Below are 20,459 nucleotides of genomic sequence, written 5' to 3'. Positions count from 1 at the left end.
ATTTTGTTGACCCCCTCTAAAGCCCTGCGTCAGGGCTCTTAGAATTATTTAAAACATCTCGTGGTGTGGCTCTTCATACCGCACTCATAACAGTGTATGTGCCATAAATTCTTTAGAGCTTTTGTGGCTTAATGATTAAAATGTTGAGCTGAAAGGTCACTCACTTATCGTTTATACCACTTTGTCCCGTATTTATGGTTGCAGTAGTAGTAGTCGGACACAAGTTTGGATTTATTGTCTAAATGAAATAACACATGTGACATTAGGAAATGAAATAACAAGAACAGTCAGTTGTTATTTTAAGACATGAAGGTCAGCTGTTCTGGAACAGTTCATGCTAGAACAATATTGTTGATTGTGTTTGTAAAACTCATCGACCTCCATGATGATGAAACTGTCTCTCATGAAGATTTTGTCTTTAATTATAATAATAATAATAATAATAATAAAACAGATAAAGTCACAGGCAAAATGAAATAGATCAGATGAGAATAGATAAGAATATATATTTTCTTTTTTTTCATATTACATTAGGATATCACTTTATTTTTTTCCAGATTTGTTGAAACATGATGTGAACTGTGTATAAATATTAAAATAATAAAAAAAATAAATTTATTGAACATTTGCTACAGTATTTTTATTTAACATGCCACACAGTGTTAAAAGCAGGATGTTACAGTAGTTTGAGTTCATGTGCTGTTTGTGAGGTAGCATCAGGTTGTAATTTATCTAATTCTTGCCATAAATTTAAATGAAATGTCAAATGGCAATAAAAATAAATAAACCCGTAAAAACCGATCTACATACTGTACATCTGCACTAACAAACTATGGTACTCATATTACAAATATAAAATGGAATTTCTCGTGTATTTTTGGGTCAGTTCACATTTACACTTAATAATCTGTTTGTTTGTTTTTATTTTATTCTTTTTTTTCCTGAATGAAGCCGACTCCAAATATGTAAGATGACGCTTTTCACTTCGGACTGTTGAAGTTCATAGTCACCGGACCATGACAATTTACTCCAGAAAAAAACGGAGCTTGGATGTTGCTTGCCCCATCAGCTGAGATGGTCATTGAGACTCCAGCAGCCTGAGAGGAAGAGGAAGAGGAAGAGGAAGATTCACTATCCACACCTCCTGTCTGGACTTTTTCTGGACGAGAGAGAGAGACAGAGAGAGACAGAGAGAAAGAGAGACAGGAAGAGAGAGTTAAAAATATTTAAGTTTCATTCATTTAGGTTTTCAGAAGTGAATAAAGGTGACTCTAGTTTAGTTTTACCAGGATTTGTGAACACAATAGGTAAAACCTTTAGAATTAAACATACATTTTTAGTTTTATAATGTATTTTAGGCACACTTTGTAATAGGCAGTAAATTTTATTTTTAATTAATTTCTGTTTCTGTATGATTTACTGACACCATGAAGTGTTAACATAGGGTTTTGTGCTTTATGTAATAAAGTCTACCATGGTCAATTCCACTCCAGACCACAAGAGGACTGTCAAGGGCCTTCCTTGTCTGTGCACAGCGATTAGTTTATCTATTCAAGTTCTCGATTTATAGTCTCCTATATTTTATTGGATGCATTCATTTGGAGAAATTTGAGTTTTTTAGATGTGTTGTGAGAACAGCTCTACACTGGGGTGTGTGTCCACTCACAGTACAGAAGCACTAACCTCTGCAGAGATTCCATGGTCTAACACAGAATATTACATGTATTGGACATTATCTGTGAAATCAGCATTTTTTAAAATTATTATTATTTTAATAATATAACTTTTACTTCCTTCCACATTACCCTTCAGTTTCTCCTCCAGGTCCATGGAGAGGTGATTCTGTCCTATGTCTCTCAGAACCTTTACAGTGATGTCGGCAGCTTTTGCTGGTCTATACTGGTTCACCATCAGGTCCACTACATTAATCTGGTTAGCTTTCTCCAGTTTACTGCAGGGAATGGGTTCAAAACCATCCGCCATGGTACGTGTCAGGGACAATTTAAATCTCTCAAAGTCATCCTGCTTCAGCTCGTCCAGGTTCTTCAGGATCAGTCTGCTGATGAGAGACATTTCTCTTCACCCTGAAGAGGAGAGTTGAGATAACATGACATGGCATGCTCTTGATTACTAACTGATATTTTTTTTTCTATTAAAGCAAGTCCCATAGTATTTATTCCTATAAAACTTAAATCTTCGCAAAGGTGGAAAGTAATGAATTACATTTACTCGCATTACTGTAATCGGGTAGATTTTTTAGATTAATTCTACTTTTTAAAGTAGTTTTTAAAATTTGTAATTTTACTTTTACTTTAATATGTTTTGTTTAAATATTGTACTTCACTACATTTTAAATCATATTTACTACTGAGTAAAAAATAAATGAATGAAAATGAAAAATAATACAGCGGGGAAGGAAAAATTGCACCCCGGAAACCACTGCACTGATTGATTGATGGAGAACAAACGCGTTAAATTCACAAGAACGATGGAGACGGACAGAACAGATGCCAGGGATGCAGACACAGCTGAGAGTGAAATGCCAACAAACTCTTATGATCAAACCCTCTGGTCATATTTAAGTGACCACTTTGATTTTAAGCACAACAAAGGGAACAGATTTATTATGTAAGGGTGTCCCCCCCCCGCGTCTACCCCCCCACCCCCACCACCCCCGCTGTTAAAAAAAAGTAACTCAGTAACTTTTACTCTGAGTAAATTTTTAATGAGCTACTTTTACTTGAGTAGATTTTTATAAGTGTAACTTTACTTGTACTTCAGTAAAAGTTCACTAAAGTAACAGTACTTTTACTTAAGTACAAAATTTTATTACTCTTTCCACCGCTGGTCCTTAGCTTGTCTTAATGAAAATACTGAAGGATATTACTGATTAATATGCGAAGACGTCCTGAAGGCAAATTAATAATGAAGAGAAGTTTGAAATTTGATATTTAAAAATCTTTAAATTTGATCTTTATAATTATTATTATTACTTTTTTAATGATATACTTTTTAGCCACTTATCATTACATTTAACATTGTCTAATGTTTACAAAGCAAGTTAGGTCCTGTTTTTACTGACGTCATAGCAGCTTTAGTGGAGGCATTTTTTATTATATATTTATATTATGCATGTTTTTGATTCATAAAAATAAAAAGGTTGGTAGTCAACTTGAGACCACAAAGATAACCTGACCTGCAAGTGCACACACACACACAGACACACACACACACACACACACCTACGCACACACACACATACACACACACACACACACACAATATAGGAATGTTGCAAATCAAGTATTGTCATAACATAAGTGAACATAGTTTTCAGTACTTTATATAACAGTAACAGTTATATAACAATAACGCCTCATGGTCTGAGTGATTTCAGGCCCAACATTAGACAGTTAGAAAAAAGAAAAGTTTCTCATCAGCGTCCCACAGATAATCAGATGATCATTCTGAACATAACCTTACTGAAAATATAGATAGAGAATAATCTGTAGTTCAGAGTAATCTCTGTAAAACTATACACTGTAAACTCTGACGTCTTAAATCATTTTAAAAATCTCTTTGGAGGAAAGTAAAAGTGTGCAGATGTGAATAACAAGCTGTCAGTAATCTTAAAACAATTTCACACAAAGTTATGAAACTTTTACAAACTTTCTGTTAAGAAAATCATCACTGTAGGCTACTTACCTAAAAAACTAAAAAAAGGATTAAGAAATAAAATAATCCAAGTTGAAGAAGGTAACGGAGAGAGTGAGACGTCTTACAGCACACAGTAAACATGACATTATAGTTTCACTTTTGTTTCCTTCTTAATTACAACACTTCCTCCTTTGAGCTGTAATTTAAATTGATTAAGTAAATAAGTATTTTTAATCATTACTAGAAAAATAGACATAAAATGTATATGATTCATAAAAATGAAATTAAAGTGTAATTAAAACTAAGTCAGTTATTTAACAATCATATTAATAATTTAACTATTTCATATATTTTTGTATTACTGTCATGTCTTTCTTAAGAGGAGGCGAACACAGATGCAGAGTTAAACACAAAATGAATGTATTATTGGAAATGTCCAAGGAAAAGAAAGAATAATTTTCGTTGACTTCCCAGGCTGGGTCTGCAGGTGGACTAGCTGAACCAAAAAGGAAACTTAAAGAAAATAACCTTTAGCCCGTGCGGCGAACACAGAGGACTGAGACACTCTCAGCCTTAAACTTGACCTTGCTGGTGGTCTTCCCACAAAACACAACGTGCCCGACCCTGCAGACACTGTTTAGTCCTGGGGGACAACAGTGAAGAGACAGAGTGGTGCAGGTTCAACTGGAATAAATAGGGAGACACACGGGGTAGACACAGGTGAACTTGATTTGGTGCTAGAAGAAATTAACGGAGAACAGTTACACATGTAGACACACTAGGCGGAGACAAAGCGACGGCTCAGTAATCCAGTGAGCCAGATCTTATTCCCCAGGGCTGAGGTGGCTCAGGTGTGACAATTACAGGTTTTTGTCTCAATTTCTGAATAGACATTTAAACATGGTTGAAAAACGATAGGAAAAAGAGAGAGACCAAATGCACAGAAAAATTCAAACAAACATTGGAAAGAATCTTTCAATCCATTCACAGATAAAGACCTTTTTTCCCTAATTTGCAGTATTAGGAAAATAATTATTATTACCTAGTTAGTGTAAGATTTCCCATATTTGGTAGGATTATGTTTCTAAAGGTTGAGTTGCTCAAACTAAATAAGATTTAAATGATCACTAATTAATCTAATCTACATGTCTTTGGACTGTGGGAGGAAACTGTGGGAGAACCTGGAGGAAACCCACTAAGCACAGGGAGAACATCCATCCACACAGGCCCTGAGGTGGGAATCAAGCCTGGCCTGTGAATCGAACCCGGACCCTTGTGGACCCTAGATCTATAAAGCTATAAAAGTGTAATAAATTCCAATCCTAATCATTCTTGATGAAATTTACAAGTGTAGCCACCAAACTCTTTTATATTATAAATGAATAAATAAATAAATTTAAACGCAGTTCATTTTATAATATTACTGCATTTTAGTCAATTTTTTTTTTTCTGTTGTGTTTTTCTGCTTTTAATTCCTTTTTTAAGTGTTTGTGTAGAAATTAAAATGGGCAGTGTTTATAGTAATACAGTTATAATACCTGTGCTGTTAAGCGAACTGCTAATAAAAACAGGCCTTAGTTATTCGTATAAAAGTATGAATCTCTTGTATAAGTAAATGAAGCTGTTGTGTAGTCTGATAATGATAAAGGGACGAATGTTTAGTGTTAGTCTGGCTATTGAGCTGTGATTAATCTTTAATTACTGATCACGACCTATAAACAGAAAACGTATCAGACTGTTGGAGATTTTGGCAGTCATGGTTCAGAACTTCGGAATCTTTGCAAAAAGGCTTGTTTTATTCAGAAGGTAAAACACAATGTAGTTTAGTACAAAATATTCTGTCAATATCGTTAAGTTTTTATTTGTTTGTTTTTAATAGTGAAAAAAGGGAGGAAATATATATTTTTTGTTTTATATTTCACACACCCAGTGGGAGGAATGAGACGCCTAAATCATCTGTAACTACTGTAGAACCCAGCATCTGATCACTTATATCACAAATTTAGAAGTCAGATACACAGGATCGATCTAAATAACTAATATTTATTTATATTTTTTTTATATTTTTTAATATTTATTGCCTTAAACAGTATGATGAGTGACACTTAGCCTGGGATACTAAGCTGTTTTTGCCATTGTTTGAACCCCCCCCACCTCTTTTAAATCCTAATTCACTTAAAGATGTAATTTTTTAATGGATTTTGTCTTTAATAATAATAATAATAATAATAATAATAATAATAATAATAATAATAATAATAATAATAAAACAGATAAAGTCACAGAAAAATGAAATAGATCAAATGAAATAGATCAAAAGATTAGGTGCAACTTTGTCATTGCACTATATATATATATATATATATATATATATATATATATATATATATATATATATATATATATAAACATGGTGTATTGTGTAAAAAAATACATATTTTATTAAACATTTGCTACAGTATTTTATTTAACATCCCACACAGTGTTAAAAGCAGGATGTTACAGTAGTTTGAGTTCATGCTGTTTGTGAGGTAGCGTCAGGTTGGAATTTATTTAATGCTTGCCATAAATTTAAAATGAAATATCAAATGACAGTAAAAATATATAAACCCTTAAAAACCGATATACATACTGTACTATACATCTGCACTAACAAACTATGGTACTCATATTACAAATATAAAATGGAATTTCTAGTGTATTTTTGGGTCAGTTTACATTTACACGTAACAGTGTTTGTTTGTTTTTCTCCTGAATGAAGCCGACTCCAAATATGTAAGATGAAGCCTTTCACTTCGGACTGTTGAAGTTCATAGTCACCGGACCATTATAATTTACTCCAGAAAGAACCAGAGCTTGGATGTTGCTTGTCCTATCAGCTGAGATGGTCAGTGAGACTCCAGCAGCCTGAGAGGAAGAAGATGAGGAAGATTCACCATCCACACCACCTGTCTGGTCTTTGTCTGGACAGAGAGAGAGAGAGAGAGACGCAGAGAAGGAGAGAGTTAATACCTAACTTTTATTCATTTAGGGTTTGGAAGTAAATAAAACTTTAGTTTCTAATACCAGGTTTTGTAAACACAATAGTTAAAATTTTAGAATTAAATAAAAAAAAAATTTAGAATGTATTTCAGGCACACTTTGTAATACGCAGTCAATTGTGCTGTGAATACTTTCCGGATGCACTGTAAGTGTACGGCGTTTGTGCTTCATGTTATTTATGAATACAAAAGCAAGATATAATTGTTCATTATATCTACGTAGTCAATATAACATTTTTAAACTGTTCTGATAAAGTCTCTAAAGCCCTGATGCTGCATTTTCCATAAAACAGTCCTGTCTACCATGGTTGATTCCACTCCAGACCACAAGAGGACTGTCAAGGACCTTCCTTGTCTGTGCACAGCGATTAGTTTATCTATTCAAGTTCTCGATTTATAGTCTCCTATATTTTATTGGATGCATTCATTTGGAGAAATTTGAGTTTTTTAGATGTGTTGTGAGAACAGCTCTACACTGGGGTGTGTGTCCACTCACAGTACAGAAGCACTAACCTCTGTAGAGATGTCATGCTCTAGCACAGAATATTACATGTATTGGACATTATCTGTGAAATCAGCATTTTATAAATTATTATTATTATTATTTTAATATAACTTTTACTTCCTTCCACATTACCCTTCAGTTTCTCCTCCAGGTCCATGGCGAGGTGATTCTGTCCTATGTCTCTCAGAACCTTTACAGTGATGTCGACAGTTTCTGCTGGTCCATACTGGCTCACCATCAGGTCCACTACATTAATCTGGTTAGCTTTCTCCAGTTTACTGCAGGGAATGAGTTCAAAACCCTTTACAATGGTACGTGTCAGGGACGTCTTAAATCTCTCAAAGTCATCCTGCTTCAGCTCGTCCAGGTTCTTCAGGATCAGACTCCTGATGAGACACATTTCTCTTCACCCTGAGGAGGAGAGCGGAGGAGAATAAAACATGACATGGCATGCTCTTGATTACTAACTGATTTTTTCCCCCTATTAAAGCAAGTCCCAGAGTGTTTTACTCCTCTGTCCATAGTGTTCAAGCAGACTAGTCCTCAGTTCTCAGCCAGGAGAAGATCTTTAAAACCTAAATCTTCTTAAGAGGTCCTTAGGTTGTTTTAATGAAAATACTGAAGAATAATACTGATTACTATGCAAAGACGTCCTGGAGGCAAATTTATAACAAAGAGAAGTTTGAAATTTGATATTTAAAGACCTTTACAATTGATCTTTACAAATATTATTATTACTTGTATTAATTATGTCATACTTTTTAGCCACACATCATTACATTTAACCTTGTTTTTACTGACGTCATAGCAGCTTTCATGGAGCTAATGTTTATTAGTTACATATTATTCATGGTTTTTATTTATAAAAATAAAAAAGCTTTTTTTTATTTAAAACAACAACAACAACAGACATGAAGATGGTTGTCAACTTGAGACCACAAAAATAACCTGACCTGCAAGCGTGCGCACACACACACACGCGCACACATGCATGCACGCACACACACACACACACACACACACACACACACACACACAATAAAGGAATGCTGCAAATCGAGTATTGTTATAAAATAAGTGAACATAGTTTTCAGTACTTTATATAACAGTAACAGTTATATAACAATAACGCCTCATGGTCTGAGTGATTTCAGGCCCAACATTAGACCATAACCTTACTGAAAATATAGATAGAGAATAATCTGTAGTTCAGAATAATCTTTGTAAAACTATACACTGTAAACTCTGACGTTTGAAATCATTTTAAAAATCTCTTTGAGGAAAGTGAAAGTGTGCAGATGTGAATAACAAGCTGTCAGTAATCTTAAAACAATTTCACACGAAGTTATGAAACTTTTACAAACTTTCTGTTAAGAAGATCATCCCTGTAGGCTACTTACCTGAAAAACTGAAAAAGGATAAAGAAATAAAATAATCCAAGTTCATGAAGGTTACGGAGAGAGTGAGTCGTCTTACAGCACACAGGAAACATGACATTATAGTTTCACTTTTGTTTCCTTTTAAAATTAGAACACTTCCTCCTTTGAGCTGTTATTTAAGTTTATTTAGTAAATAAGTATTTTTTAAACATAACAAAAATATAGAAAGAAAAAGGATTTTGTTAAAAAAAATGAAATTAAAGTGTAGTTAAAAGTCAGTTATTTAACAATCATATTAATAATTTAGTGAAACTATTTAATATATTTTTGTATTACAGGTTTTTGTCTCAATTTCTGAATAGACATTTAAACGTGGTTAAAAAACGAATGGAAAAAGAGAGAGACCAAATGCACAGAAAAATTCACACACACATTGGAAAGAATCTTTCAATCCTTTCACAGATACAGATGTTTTTTTCCTAATTTGCAGAAAATAATCATTATTACCTAGTTAGTGTAAGCTTTCCCATATTTGGTAGAATTATGTTTCTAAAGGATGAGTTGCTTAAACTGAATAAGATTTGAATGATCATTTTACTTCTTGAACTCAACTTAATTTCTTTCATTGTACACAAGCTCCGCCCCCAAAACCTGTGGTGCTTCAAGTAGAGCTAGCATTCTAACTAATGTAAGCAACTGCTTAAAGTAACAGAATAAAGTCACAAAGTTATGTTACAGTATACTTTAAGTTATACTTCTTATAATTATAGAATTATCATGTGTATGTAATGATGCGGGTCGCGCGAGGGGCAGAGCCCTGCATAAACTGTTTAGTACCACTTTGTCCTGTATACATGGTCGCTGCAGGCTGCATTAGGCGAAAATAATGTGGGCTTCATAGGCAATTGGAAGACCTTCCAGGGCAAAGCTGGCCTGTTAGGGCGGGACGGTGTCCATCCCACTTGGGAAGGTGCTGCTCTCATTTCCTGTAGTATAACTTATAGTCTCAGAAGAGGCCTAGTTAATCGGTGACAATCCAGAGCCCAGGCCAGGGAGCAGACACGTCTGCTAGCTGCATAGAGTCGTCACTCAGGGTTTACTGTATTGAGACTGTGTCTGTTCCCCGAGCTAAGCAAAGTACTGTTTTAGTAATTTAATTACTATAAAGACCACAAACTCGGATCACACTGAATGCGCAGCCGGTACCTATGATCTGAAGCTAGGACTGTTAAATATTAGATCTCTCGCATCTAAAGCAGTTATTATTAACGAAACTATCACAGACCAGGAATTTGATATACTCTGTTTAACAGAAACCTGGATTAAACAGGACGAGTATGTAGCTCTAAATGAAGCTAGTCCTCCTGGATACAGCTACATACACCAGCCTCGGTTAACTGGTAGAGGAGGAGGCGTCGCAGTTATTCACAATGATAATCTGACTATTGTACAAAAACACGGACACAAATTTAATTCATTTGAAGTTCTCTATAGTAACATAACAAGTGTAGCTACAAATATTAAGTCAGCTCAGTTGACTCCACTAATTATCATTTACAGACCTCCAGGGCCGTACTCTGAATTTCTTAGTGAATTTGCAGATTTCCTCTTAAACCTAGTCGTTTCTGTAAACAAAGTGTTAATTGCTGAAGATTTTAATATTCATTTTGAGAATCCAGAAGACCCTCTGAGAACAGCATTTATGTCCATACTGGACTCGGTAGGAGTAAATCAGTGTGTAGTAGGACCCACTCATAAAGCTGGTCACACTTTAGATTTAATAATATTATTCGGATTGAGTGTAAGAAATTTACTCACAATTCCACTATCTGAAGTTATCTCAGATCACTATCTTGTCTCAATTCAAGTGTGTCACAGTAATAATGTACGCACAGCGCCGCGCTACCGTACTAAACGTACATTTACATCAACTACCACACAGAGTTTTATCAGTAATCTCTCTAATCAGAGTTCCCAACTTCGATTAGATCACCGTCTGACCCCACAGAACTCGATCAGGCGACTGAATATTTAGAGTCGACATTTCGCTATACCTTAGATAATGTAGCTCCAGTCAAAAGAAAAATTATTAGAGATAAGAAACTTGCTCCCTGGTATAACGATCACACGCGCACTTTAAAACAGACCGTTTGGAAATTAGAACGTAAATGGCGTCAAACCAAATCGTTAGTATTACAAATAGCATGGAAGGAGAGCATCCTGAACTATAGAAAAGCTCTTAGTGTAGCTAGATCAACATATCTCCCCACTCTTATATGAAATAACAAAAATAATCCTAGATTTTTATTTAATACCGTAGCCAAATTAAGTAGAAATAAGACCACTGCAGAAATCTCCATAACAGCATCATGTAATAGTGAGGACTTTATGAACTTTTTTAATAATAAAATTGTAAATATTAGGCATAAAATTGAGGCTTTGAAACCGAACAATGTAATTGATGCTGATGTTAAACTAGCCATGTCAGATCGGAACCTAGAATACTTTACTCCCTTGAAGAGAATGAACTAATTTCATTCATCTCTTCTGCAAACTCATCAACCTGTATATTAGATCCTGTACCGACACATTTTCTTAAACAGATAGTACCAGCAATAACAGAACCCCTGTTGAGAATCATTAATTCTTCACTCAGCATTGGGTATGTTCCAAAATCTTTTAAATAAGCAGCTATTAAACCAATTATTAAGAAACCTGACCTTGACCCCTGTCAGCTGTCCATTTACAGGCCAATATCAAACCTCCCTTTCATCTCTAAGATTCTGGAAAAGATAGTAACGGAGCAGCTATGCTCATATCAACATAGAAATGGCATACATAAACTGTATTAGTCAGGATTTAGGCCTCATCACAGCACAGAGACAGCACTCGTTAAAGTAGTAAATGACCTCCTATTGGCCTCTGATCAGGGTTGTGTAACTATGCTTGTATTACTCGACCTCAGTGCAGCTTTTGACACCATTGATTATAGTATTCTTCTTCGCAGATTAGAAAATGTAGTAGATAATAAGGGTACAGCCCTCTCCTGGCTCAGATCCTATTTGACCGATCGGTATCAGTATGTACTGTAGACTTAAATGGTGATTATTCTGCATGTTTTCTAGTGGAGTTTGGTGTTCCACAGGGTTCAGTTTTAGGCCCACTGCTTTTTTCTCTTTACATGCTTCCTCTGGGCAACATAATCCGTAAGCATGGTATTAGTTTTCACTGTTATGCTGATGACACACAGTTATATGCCTTAGCAAAACCTGATGAGAAAAGACAGCTTACTAAAGTTGAGCAATGTGTGCAGGACATAAGAAATTGGATGATTAGATCACTCTGTAACTTTAGATGGCCTTTCTGTTCCATTAAGTGCAACAGTAAAAGACCTCAGTGTGATTTTAGACTTCAGCCTTTCATTTGAAGCTCATGTAGATAATATTACCTCAGAAATATTGCCAAGATAAGAAATATATTGTCGCTAAACGATGCAGAAAAATTAGTTCATGCTTTTATCACCTCTAGGTTGGACTATTGTAATATTGTCTGGTTGTTCAACTAGGTGCATAAACAAGCTTTAGCTAGTCCAGAATGCAGCAGCGAGAGTCCTAACTAGAACCAGAAGATACGAGCACATCACACTTACCTTATCTTCACTGCATTGGCTCCCTGTGAAATTTTGTATTGATTTTAAAATACTACTTTTGACATATAAAGCATTAAATGGTCTCGCGCCACAGTACCTGAGCGAACTGCTAGTGTCTTACGAACCGCCACACCTACTTAGATCAAAGGATGCAGGCTGCTTCTCAGTATCGCGTATTATGAAAAATACAGCTGGGGCAGAGCTTTTTCTTACAAAGCCCCAAAATTATGGAATAGTCTTCCAAATAGGGTTCGGAACTCAAACACAGTCTCAGTCTTTAAGTCCAGGCTAAAAAACTATTTATTTAATTAAGCATTTTTATAAATAGATTTGCCATAGGTAAAGGAGCAGATCTGGGGGACTCATGGACGTAGAGTATTATGGTGAACTGGTATGTTTAGATGCTGTCCTCCCCACTCTTATTGATCACTCAGGTTTGCTAACAGTGAGGTGATTAGTTGCTTTACATCTCAGTTCCCCCTCATGTCTGTGTTTCCTTCTGGCTCTCCCTTTTAGTTATGATGTCATAGTTAGTCCTGCCGGAGTTTCTGCTTGCACTCTAAACTAAATATACATTCACATTATACATTATATGATTGTGACCAGACCCAACTGTTATCTCTTCTCTTCTGCTCTTTCTCTTCCCTCTCTCTCCCTCTCTCTCCTTCCCTCTCTCTGTCGAGCTACACATGTCGTTCCTGAGCTGCCAGTTATCCAGACTCCCTCTGCCCTCCGGACCTGTCTGACCCATCCTGATGCCCCGCTTCTGGTTGGAGATCTCGTCACATGGATGCCCCATGTGTCTCTCTGGGATGCGTCTGGTGTCTGGGGATGATTCTCTCTACCTACAAGGCGGTTCTGGCCTCGACTGGTGTTGGCAGCTGTTTCTCTGGGGACTTGAACTCTCAATAGTTCAGGACTGGAACTTCATACAAGTCTACCTGAGTTTTCAATAACTAACTGGACTTCATATTAACATTAATTAATATTAACTGTTATGCTGAACTGCCTGCCAACTAACACACAGTATAAATGCAGATCAATTCCTGCTCTCTGTTTCACCCAAATGAGGAGATTGTTTCCTCTCAATGTTTCTTCCTATTACCATCTCAGGGAGTTTTTCCTTGCCACTGTCGCCCTCGGCATGCCACCAGGGACTATCTGACCATCTTGATTCATACACATTCAAATTCCATACAAATTTTAATAATTTTTTTGATATAATCTTTAATTTTTTAACTACAGGAAATTTGGGAACACCAATTATTCTAATCTGCATGTCTTTGTACTGTGGGAGGAAACCGGAGAACTTAAAGGAAACCCACCAAGCACAGGGTGAACATGCAAACTCCATCCACACAGGCCCTGAGGTGGGAATTCAAGCCTGGCCTGTGAATCGAACCCGGACCCTTGAGGTGCAAGGCAACAGTGGCTTAAACCCTAAGCCATAGTGCCATCATATAGATCTATAAAGCTATACAAATGTAATAAATTCCAATCTTAATTATTTTTTATTATTATTTTTATTATTGACCACACTCTTTAATATTATAAATGAATAAATAAATATAAAAAAAACAATTTATTTTATAATATTTCAGCATTTGTGTTACTCTATTTATTTATTTTTTCTGTTTGTTGTGTTTTTCTGCTTTTACTTCTTTTTTAAGTGTTTGTGTAGAAATTGAAATGTGCGATACTACAAGCATTCCAAATGTACAATTAATACAGTGTTTATGTGCTGTTAAGGTGTTTTGACATTGGTATACTTAATCAATAATGATAATGTAGCACAAAAAGTGTCTCTGTCAATCAACCAATTAGCAGCTGAGTCCAAGTTGAGGCAGCAAATGCATATCTGTAGTTATACATAATATCTATGATTTTTGTTCCGTCATCTTAATCCCCAGGTCCCCCACCTTCATCATCATCATCATCCTCTTCTCCATCATGTTCCTTTTTCTTCTTCTTCTTGTCCTCTACTTTGTATTTTTGGCGCCGTATGACGTCGGTGAAGCTGCGTCTTTTGCTTTCGTCGTACTCCTCGTTCATCAGGAAGTTGCGGTCGATCAGCTCGGCTGCTTCCTGCCAGTTCTGGAAGCACTCTGTTCCCAAAGAGCAGATCTCCATCACAGCATTGGGGGAGAGAACCGAGCAGTCAGGACGTAGAACCACCACTGTGGGAACTTCTTCCACCTCAAACATCACCTCTAGCTCTCTGTTAAAGACAACATAAACACAATACTGTATATAATGTTTTTTTTTTGGAATTTTCAGAGAAACATAAGTCATGTGCTCCAAGCTATCAGGCACTGTAGGCAACCATACTTCCTGTAAGTGTCCTGGAAGGGCAGAAAAAGGCAGCGTTTGGGAAGCTCCTTCAGGAACTTGTCCTGCTGCTCCTCTGAGGTGTCGAGTGAGATGTAGAGCAGGACAAGCTGAGCCGAACGCTCTACGTAGAACTCGTCAGTCAGCTTCTTGAAGAAATCTTTGAGTGTGGGTGCAAAGTCCTGACACCTCTCACAATCACCTGAGCCAAAGAACAGCATGAGGATCCGGTTCTGCAGGCGCAGGATGATCTCACGCTCTGTGTCCAGCTCATCACGGTCCTTATTGTTTTTCACCAGAACTTTGTCAAAGAAAAGATCCACCATGGCAGGACCTGCCCGGAAAAGATAAAAGTGAATGTGAATGAATTCTGAGAACTTACATGAATGCTCTTCCCAACAACTTCCACAGAACGTCTGATTATTCCTACCCACTTCTGCAGAATTTCTCAATTTTGCCACACAATTTCTGGAACGTCCACAAAAATGTTAACATTCCCTCCTACATACACAGGAATTCTGATCATTCTTAGTTTCCTTTTACATGGACTTTGACCATTCCCACCACTTCCACATACATTCTGACCAAAGTCACTCACTATTTCAGACATTTTGACAATTTTCACCCACATTCTGCACAATATCTTCTACCTTTTCAGCCAAGCATGTGCATGCTCTAACAGGAATTCTGATCATTCTGCCCAGTCCTAGCCACATCCACAGGAATTCTAACCATTTTTCCTCACTTTCCACCTGGACTCTGACCATTCCCACTCCCAGCCACAGAAATTCTGATCATTCCCAGTCATATACACAGGAATTCTGATAACTTCCATCCACAATGTTAGATATTCTGATCACTCCTACCCGCTTCGTGCAGAATACCTTTCCCTCTTTGCTGGAAGCCTGACCACTTCTCCTCCTGTCTCCAAGGAGTAACCACAAGCCTGATCTCACAGGAATTCTGTCCATTTATGTTCACTCTTACTCTTACAAAAATTTTAACACTTTGTTGTTGAAAGGACCTAAGATGAATTAGGACCATCTCTGCAGTCTCTCATAGAGATACTGGCCACACTAATAACATTCTTTTTCTTGTTAGTGTTTTAACCACTCTCACAGGAATTTTAAACACTCGTGCATAAACTTTTGCATAAATCCTGTGCAGTTCCACTTTAACTCCAAATTATTATATTTTCCATGTTCAAGTTGGTCTTGTTTCCCCCAAAAATAAACAGATGAGTAAGCTGCACTATCTTACCGAAGATCAATAAATTGAGTAATTGTGCCATTCAGAACTACACCAGCACTGATACATACCAAGGTTAATGAATATTATCTTTCTTGTTCCCTGAGCTTAATTTCTGATTATTTGAAAGTAAAACCATGTACTCCCTTTTTTTAATCTTTTTTTCCAGGTCGCAAGGCATACCTTTATATGGAGGAACTATACTGTTTTGATGTATATAGTATTATAGTTTTTTTTTTTACAAAATAATCATATGTTTAGTGATGAAAATTAAACATTCTGATCATGATTTTTTATTAGATTTCAACAGACACATCTAATTTTCTATTAATACCTCTTTAGAAATTACTTTATAAATAACATCAACAATGACATGATAATTCATCATTAATTCATCAATGTCATCATTACTGATACAACATAATGTTACATACCAGGAGTCCAATAGTGGTAAAATACATCCAGAATAGGTTTTAGACCCTTTATAAGAGTGCCATACTAGTCCCTGCAGTATCAGTCCCAGTATATCTCATACACCCCTGAACACACTCTTAACACTAATCTGGTCCACAACAAGCAGCTTTGTGCCGCTAGAGCTCGGAATGACGACACAAACAGCAACCAGGACATTTTAGCATAGATGTAGATGAGAACACTTATTGTCTGGGTGTTTTGTCTTTATTAATACTCTCTCTCTCTCTCTCTCTCTCTCTTACCTTCTATATATGTCTGCCCCTGGAAATGTGGAGACCTGCGTTCCTCAAAGCCTTGATGACAATTACAGCACACCCAATAGTGTTGTCCAGCTTGAAGATCAACAAGAAGTCAGTTCACAGTGTGTGTGTGTGTGTGTGTGTGCGCAGACTTTACTGTACATGCTGTCTCTGTAAGCTGCATTGGCTGAAAATAAACACAAGGTTAATCCGAGAGAGAGAGAGAGAGAGAGAGAGAGAGAGAGACATGTTTAACACCTTGAAACTAATAATAAAGGGAACATTCTGATTCAAGTCACAGCTTTATATCAATGCATTTAATAATATAATACCTTATTTTCATAGGTACAGTCTATTCAAGGTAATTCCATTAAAGTATCTGATTTAAAAAGACCAAATTGATTTGGGGAAAGTTAACATTGAGGTTTATTTAACATTTATGGAGGGAGTCTCCAGTGTCAGTGTTCAAACGAGGCCGATGATGGACTGATGATGTCTGTACATTGGTCAGAACTCAATCTTTCAGTGATATCTTTATTTTTCATACACTGGAGGACCAGGAACCAGTCTCAGAAAATTTTCTGTCTGTCTGTCCAGCCAGAATTTGTCACAGCATCACGCAAAATTGTCTGGACAGAATTTAAGGAAACTTGGGCAGTACTTGGATATCGGCATGAATTTAAATCTGCTCCATAAATGACATCAATATATTGATTAGAGAGGATGTCATGAGCAGTTATGTTCCAGGGTACATCACAGCATCTATGGCGTTTTTGGATGAATATAGCGCCTTTTTCCCATGAGGTGGGCGTGGCTATACACGTCACTCAATAGAGCCAATCAACTCAATAGTTTACTGTGTATACACACACAGAAGACACAGAAATGACCGTAATGCACCTACAGGCCGCCACAATGCTTTCCAAACACACACAAAATTACATAGCTTAGTCTAAAAAAAATGGTGAGCACACTATGAAAACTGAACTTTGCACTGTAAATAAAATCTAAATGTTAAGAATAGGGGAAGTTATAGGGAGTTATGTGCCAGATGCTGATCAGCTTATTTTTAGCTTTTGAACCATTTCAACCTTTTCTACAAACTCTTTACCCATCGATGTGTACTTACGCTGGTATACAGTGTAATAAGTATTTTACCGTATCTGTAGTTTAATAAATAAAGGAATATATTACTACACAGAGTATTGCACAACAAGCACATAGTGTAGATGTTTCAGCGAGAGAGTTTCCATGTGAGCATGTGTGTGGGGAGGGGGGGGGGGGGGTACATATATACAGTGTAACATTCAGACAGCCTGGTGGTTTGTGTGTAATTTTAGTTTGTTAATGACGACTGCGGTTGTGTATAATGAGAGGCGTGAGTACACCCATAACATAAAAGAGTGAGTACAAAAAACATACATACAGCCACACACACACACTCACACACACACACACGCACATATCTGTGCTGAAGAAACAAAGGTCAGAGCTGCTGCTGCTGCATGTGGCCAGGTACCTCAAGCTGACACACTTCTGTTTAGAAGCTCTGTGGTTTACTCTGGTATACTTCACCCTAAAGATAGTCTAACCCACTCATTTTTATCAGTCAGACCTCATACAGACTTCACATGGTACTTAAAAACACACAGGGAATATACACTGTACTGTATATGTAAGGCCTTCCATGAGGACGTCCCTGTGGAATATACACAGATACGCCAGAAATATACAGAACAAATAGTTTTATGATAAATACGGTATGCATGCACAAGAAAACATGTAAAAAAAATAGGGTGGGGCCAAGACTTTTACACAGGACTGTGTAACACCCAAGATTTAAAAAATACAAAAAAACAAAACTAATATTAATGAAATATTAAAAAAATTAAGATGAGGGAAATAAAACAAAAAACAGACGCTAGAAGTTCGTCTCTGAGATGATGAAGTCAGAAACATATGTGCAATATTGTGTACAGAACCACAGATTTCAGATATTTATGTAACTTATTTAAAAGCATCTCACACACTACTCCATTTGATGCCAACCCTTTTTTTTTGTGTGTGTGTGTGTGTGTGTGTGTCGTGCTGTTTTGTCTTGTCATTTGACAATTTTGATTCCAGTGTGTGCTCCTGTAACAGTGCGCATGACAAAAATACATGAACTGCAAACACACACATCTAAGGGTAGTGCCTAGCTATCTGAAACACACACACACACACACACACACACACACACACCACATTTTCTCTGTGTTGCTTTATAAAAAGGCAAACCATGCTACAGACTACTTAATGTAAAGAAAGGCAGGGTGCAAGTAAAAAAAAAAAAACATTTTAATTATTTATCTGCCCTACAGAACAATGACAGTGGGAGCTCGTAAAAGAAATAAAGAATGAAGAAATTCACCAACACTGTACAAGATCTGTACGAATCACACAGTGAGCACGAATGAGCAATAAAGAAATGTGCAAGCAGGCAATACTTTACACACACACACACACACACACACACACACACACACAGCACTTGTAACAGCTAAGTTTATAAAAAAAAAATTATTAACTAATGTTAATGAAATATTTGATAATTTAAGGGGAATAAAACACACATGTGGTAGAAATTCCTCTCTGAAATGTTGAAGTCAGAAACATAACTCAATAAAAACACTGAATAAGGAAATTATCATTTTGAATGATTAACATTCATTTACATGAATGATCATAATGGTCATGCAGAAATAATAATAAAATAACTTGGTTGCCTTAATATACAGTATTTGTTATAGATTAACCAAAATAATAACAAAAGTAAAATAAACTACTTTGTAATAATAAAAATCCCCAAAAGATTTTGGTTAGTAAAGTACAAGTAATAAAGTTAGTTTAGGGAATTTCAGTACTAGATTGTACCAGTACAGTAATCCATTCTTACTCTTATGTCTAGCATCAAGCAAGTTTTATAAAGAAAACAAAATCAAGAACCAGAAGCATATCACGAGACGAAGAGAATTGGTTACAAATAATAAAAGTTTCAGTTCTGAAAAGCGATTCAGTATATGAGTATATCAGTAAATCAAGCTGAAACTGTTAGTCCAGTATTTCAGTTCAGTTCTCAATCAGGAACAGGTTACCATTGATCAGTTAGAGAAATAGTTTTTGTTCTTGTCGTTAAACAAACTGGAGAAAACAGGCTCAATACAAAACTTGCTATACAATATTTTTCAGACTATTTATATAATAAATGTTATAGAGATATAATACGGTCTCTGTTTGTAGCATAAAGAAAAAACAATTTATCCATTTACAGACTACAGATGTAAATCAGTGTTGATTCAATAGCAATAGTGTTTATGGTCTTATTTGATTAAGCAGCTATAATTCCTACAGGATATGGATTATTAAAGACTATTAAAGAGGATCTTTTGTAATTAACACCGAAATGCTGTTTATTGTGCATCTTTAATTGATGCATCTCCTGTAAAGCTTTTATATTCTTTCTCCTGCCAAGTTCAAGTGCTGCATGTTGCTGAGCTCTAGTCCTTTATCAGGGAAAGCTCAAGGGGCGTGGCCTCAGAAACAACTTAAGGGCGAAAAGGACTAAATCATTTAAAAACACACCCCTGAATGTTTTTGGCAACTCCGTCTTGAGCTTTGTGGGAATGCCCCTTGAGGTCTGCATCGAGAAGCACATCACTAATCTTGATCCGGCAACCCATAAACTTAAAACATGAAGAAGGGATACTTACGCACAATAAGAGAAACTGAGGAAGAAGGAAGCGGTTTGTATTTTATGCAAAATCTGTGGTATAGTCTTTTATAACCGAAAAACTGTACAGTGGAACCTTGGATTACGAGCATAATTTGTTCTGTAAGCGGCTCATATTCAAATAAAATTTCCCATAGAAAAAAAATAATGGAAACAGCACCCCCCCCCCC

The 20,459-nt window shown here is 36.2% G+C and overlaps 2 protein-coding genes across 2 annotated transcripts; both read right to left on the bottom strand.

Annotated features, from left to right (window-relative positions):
* Positions 1–588: 588 nt before the first annotated feature.
* On the bottom strand, positions 589–8,686 carry LOC128506966 (uncharacterized). The gene is made up of 6 exons (XM_053477582.1): positions 8,604–8,686; positions 7,336–7,614; positions 6,451–6,620; positions 4,262–4,341; positions 1,806–2,077; positions 589–1,159 (listed from the first exon to the last, which is right to left on the bottom strand). The coding sequence occupies exons 2-6, from the start codon at positions 7,601–7,603 to the stop codon at positions 981–983; spliced, it is 969 nt and encodes a 322-aa protein (XP_053333557.1). The 5' UTR covers positions 7,604–7,614; positions 8,604–8,686; the 3' UTR covers positions 589–980.
* A 5,192-nt stretch (positions 8,687–13,878) lies between these two features.
* nxnl1 (nucleoredoxin like 1) lies at positions 13,879–16,647 on the bottom strand. Its single transcript, XM_053477491.1, has 3 exons — positions 16,524–16,647; positions 14,560–14,893; positions 13,879–14,449 (listed from the first exon to the last, which is right to left on the bottom strand). Exons 2-3 carry the CDS (start codon positions 14,883–14,885, stop codon positions 14,131–14,133), a joined length of 645 nt encoding a protein of 214 aa, XP_053333466.1. The 5' UTR covers positions 14,886–14,893; positions 16,524–16,647; the 3' UTR covers positions 13,879–14,130.
* Positions 16,648–20,459: the final 3,812 nt, after the last annotated feature.

The sequence above is a fragment of the Clarias gariepinus genome, chromosome 18, assembly GCF_024256425.1.
Source record: "Clarias gariepinus isolate MV-2021 ecotype Netherlands chromosome 18, CGAR_prim_01v2, whole genome shotgun sequence".
In the NCBI taxonomy this organism is placed as follows: Eukaryota; Metazoa; Chordata; class Actinopteri; order Siluriformes; family Clariidae; genus Clarias; species Clarias gariepinus.
Note: the sequence above shows the minus strand (reverse complement) of the source record. Positions and strands in the feature narration are given on the sequence as shown.

Coding starts and splice junctions, on each gene's coding strand:
- LOC128506966 (XM_053477582.1), bottom strand. CDS start 7,603: ATGTGTCTCATCAGGAGTCTGATCCTGAAGAACCTGGACGAGCTGAAG. Junction 6,621..7,335: donor CCTGGAGGAGAAACTGAAGG/GTAATGTGGAAG, acceptor CTCTCTGTCCAG/ACAAAGACCAGACAGGTGGT. Junction 4,342..6,450: donor TGAACTTCAACAGTCCGAAG/TGAAAGGCTTCA, acceptor TATTTATTCCAG/TTGAACCTGCACCACTCTGT.
- nxnl1 (XM_053477491.1), bottom strand. CDS start 14,885: ATGGTGGATCTTTTCTTTGACAAAGTTCTGGTGAAAAACAATAAGGAC. Junction 14,450..14,559: donor TTCCAGGACACTTACAGGAA/GTATGGTTGCCT, acceptor TGTCTTTAACAG/AGAGCTAGAGGTGATGTTTG.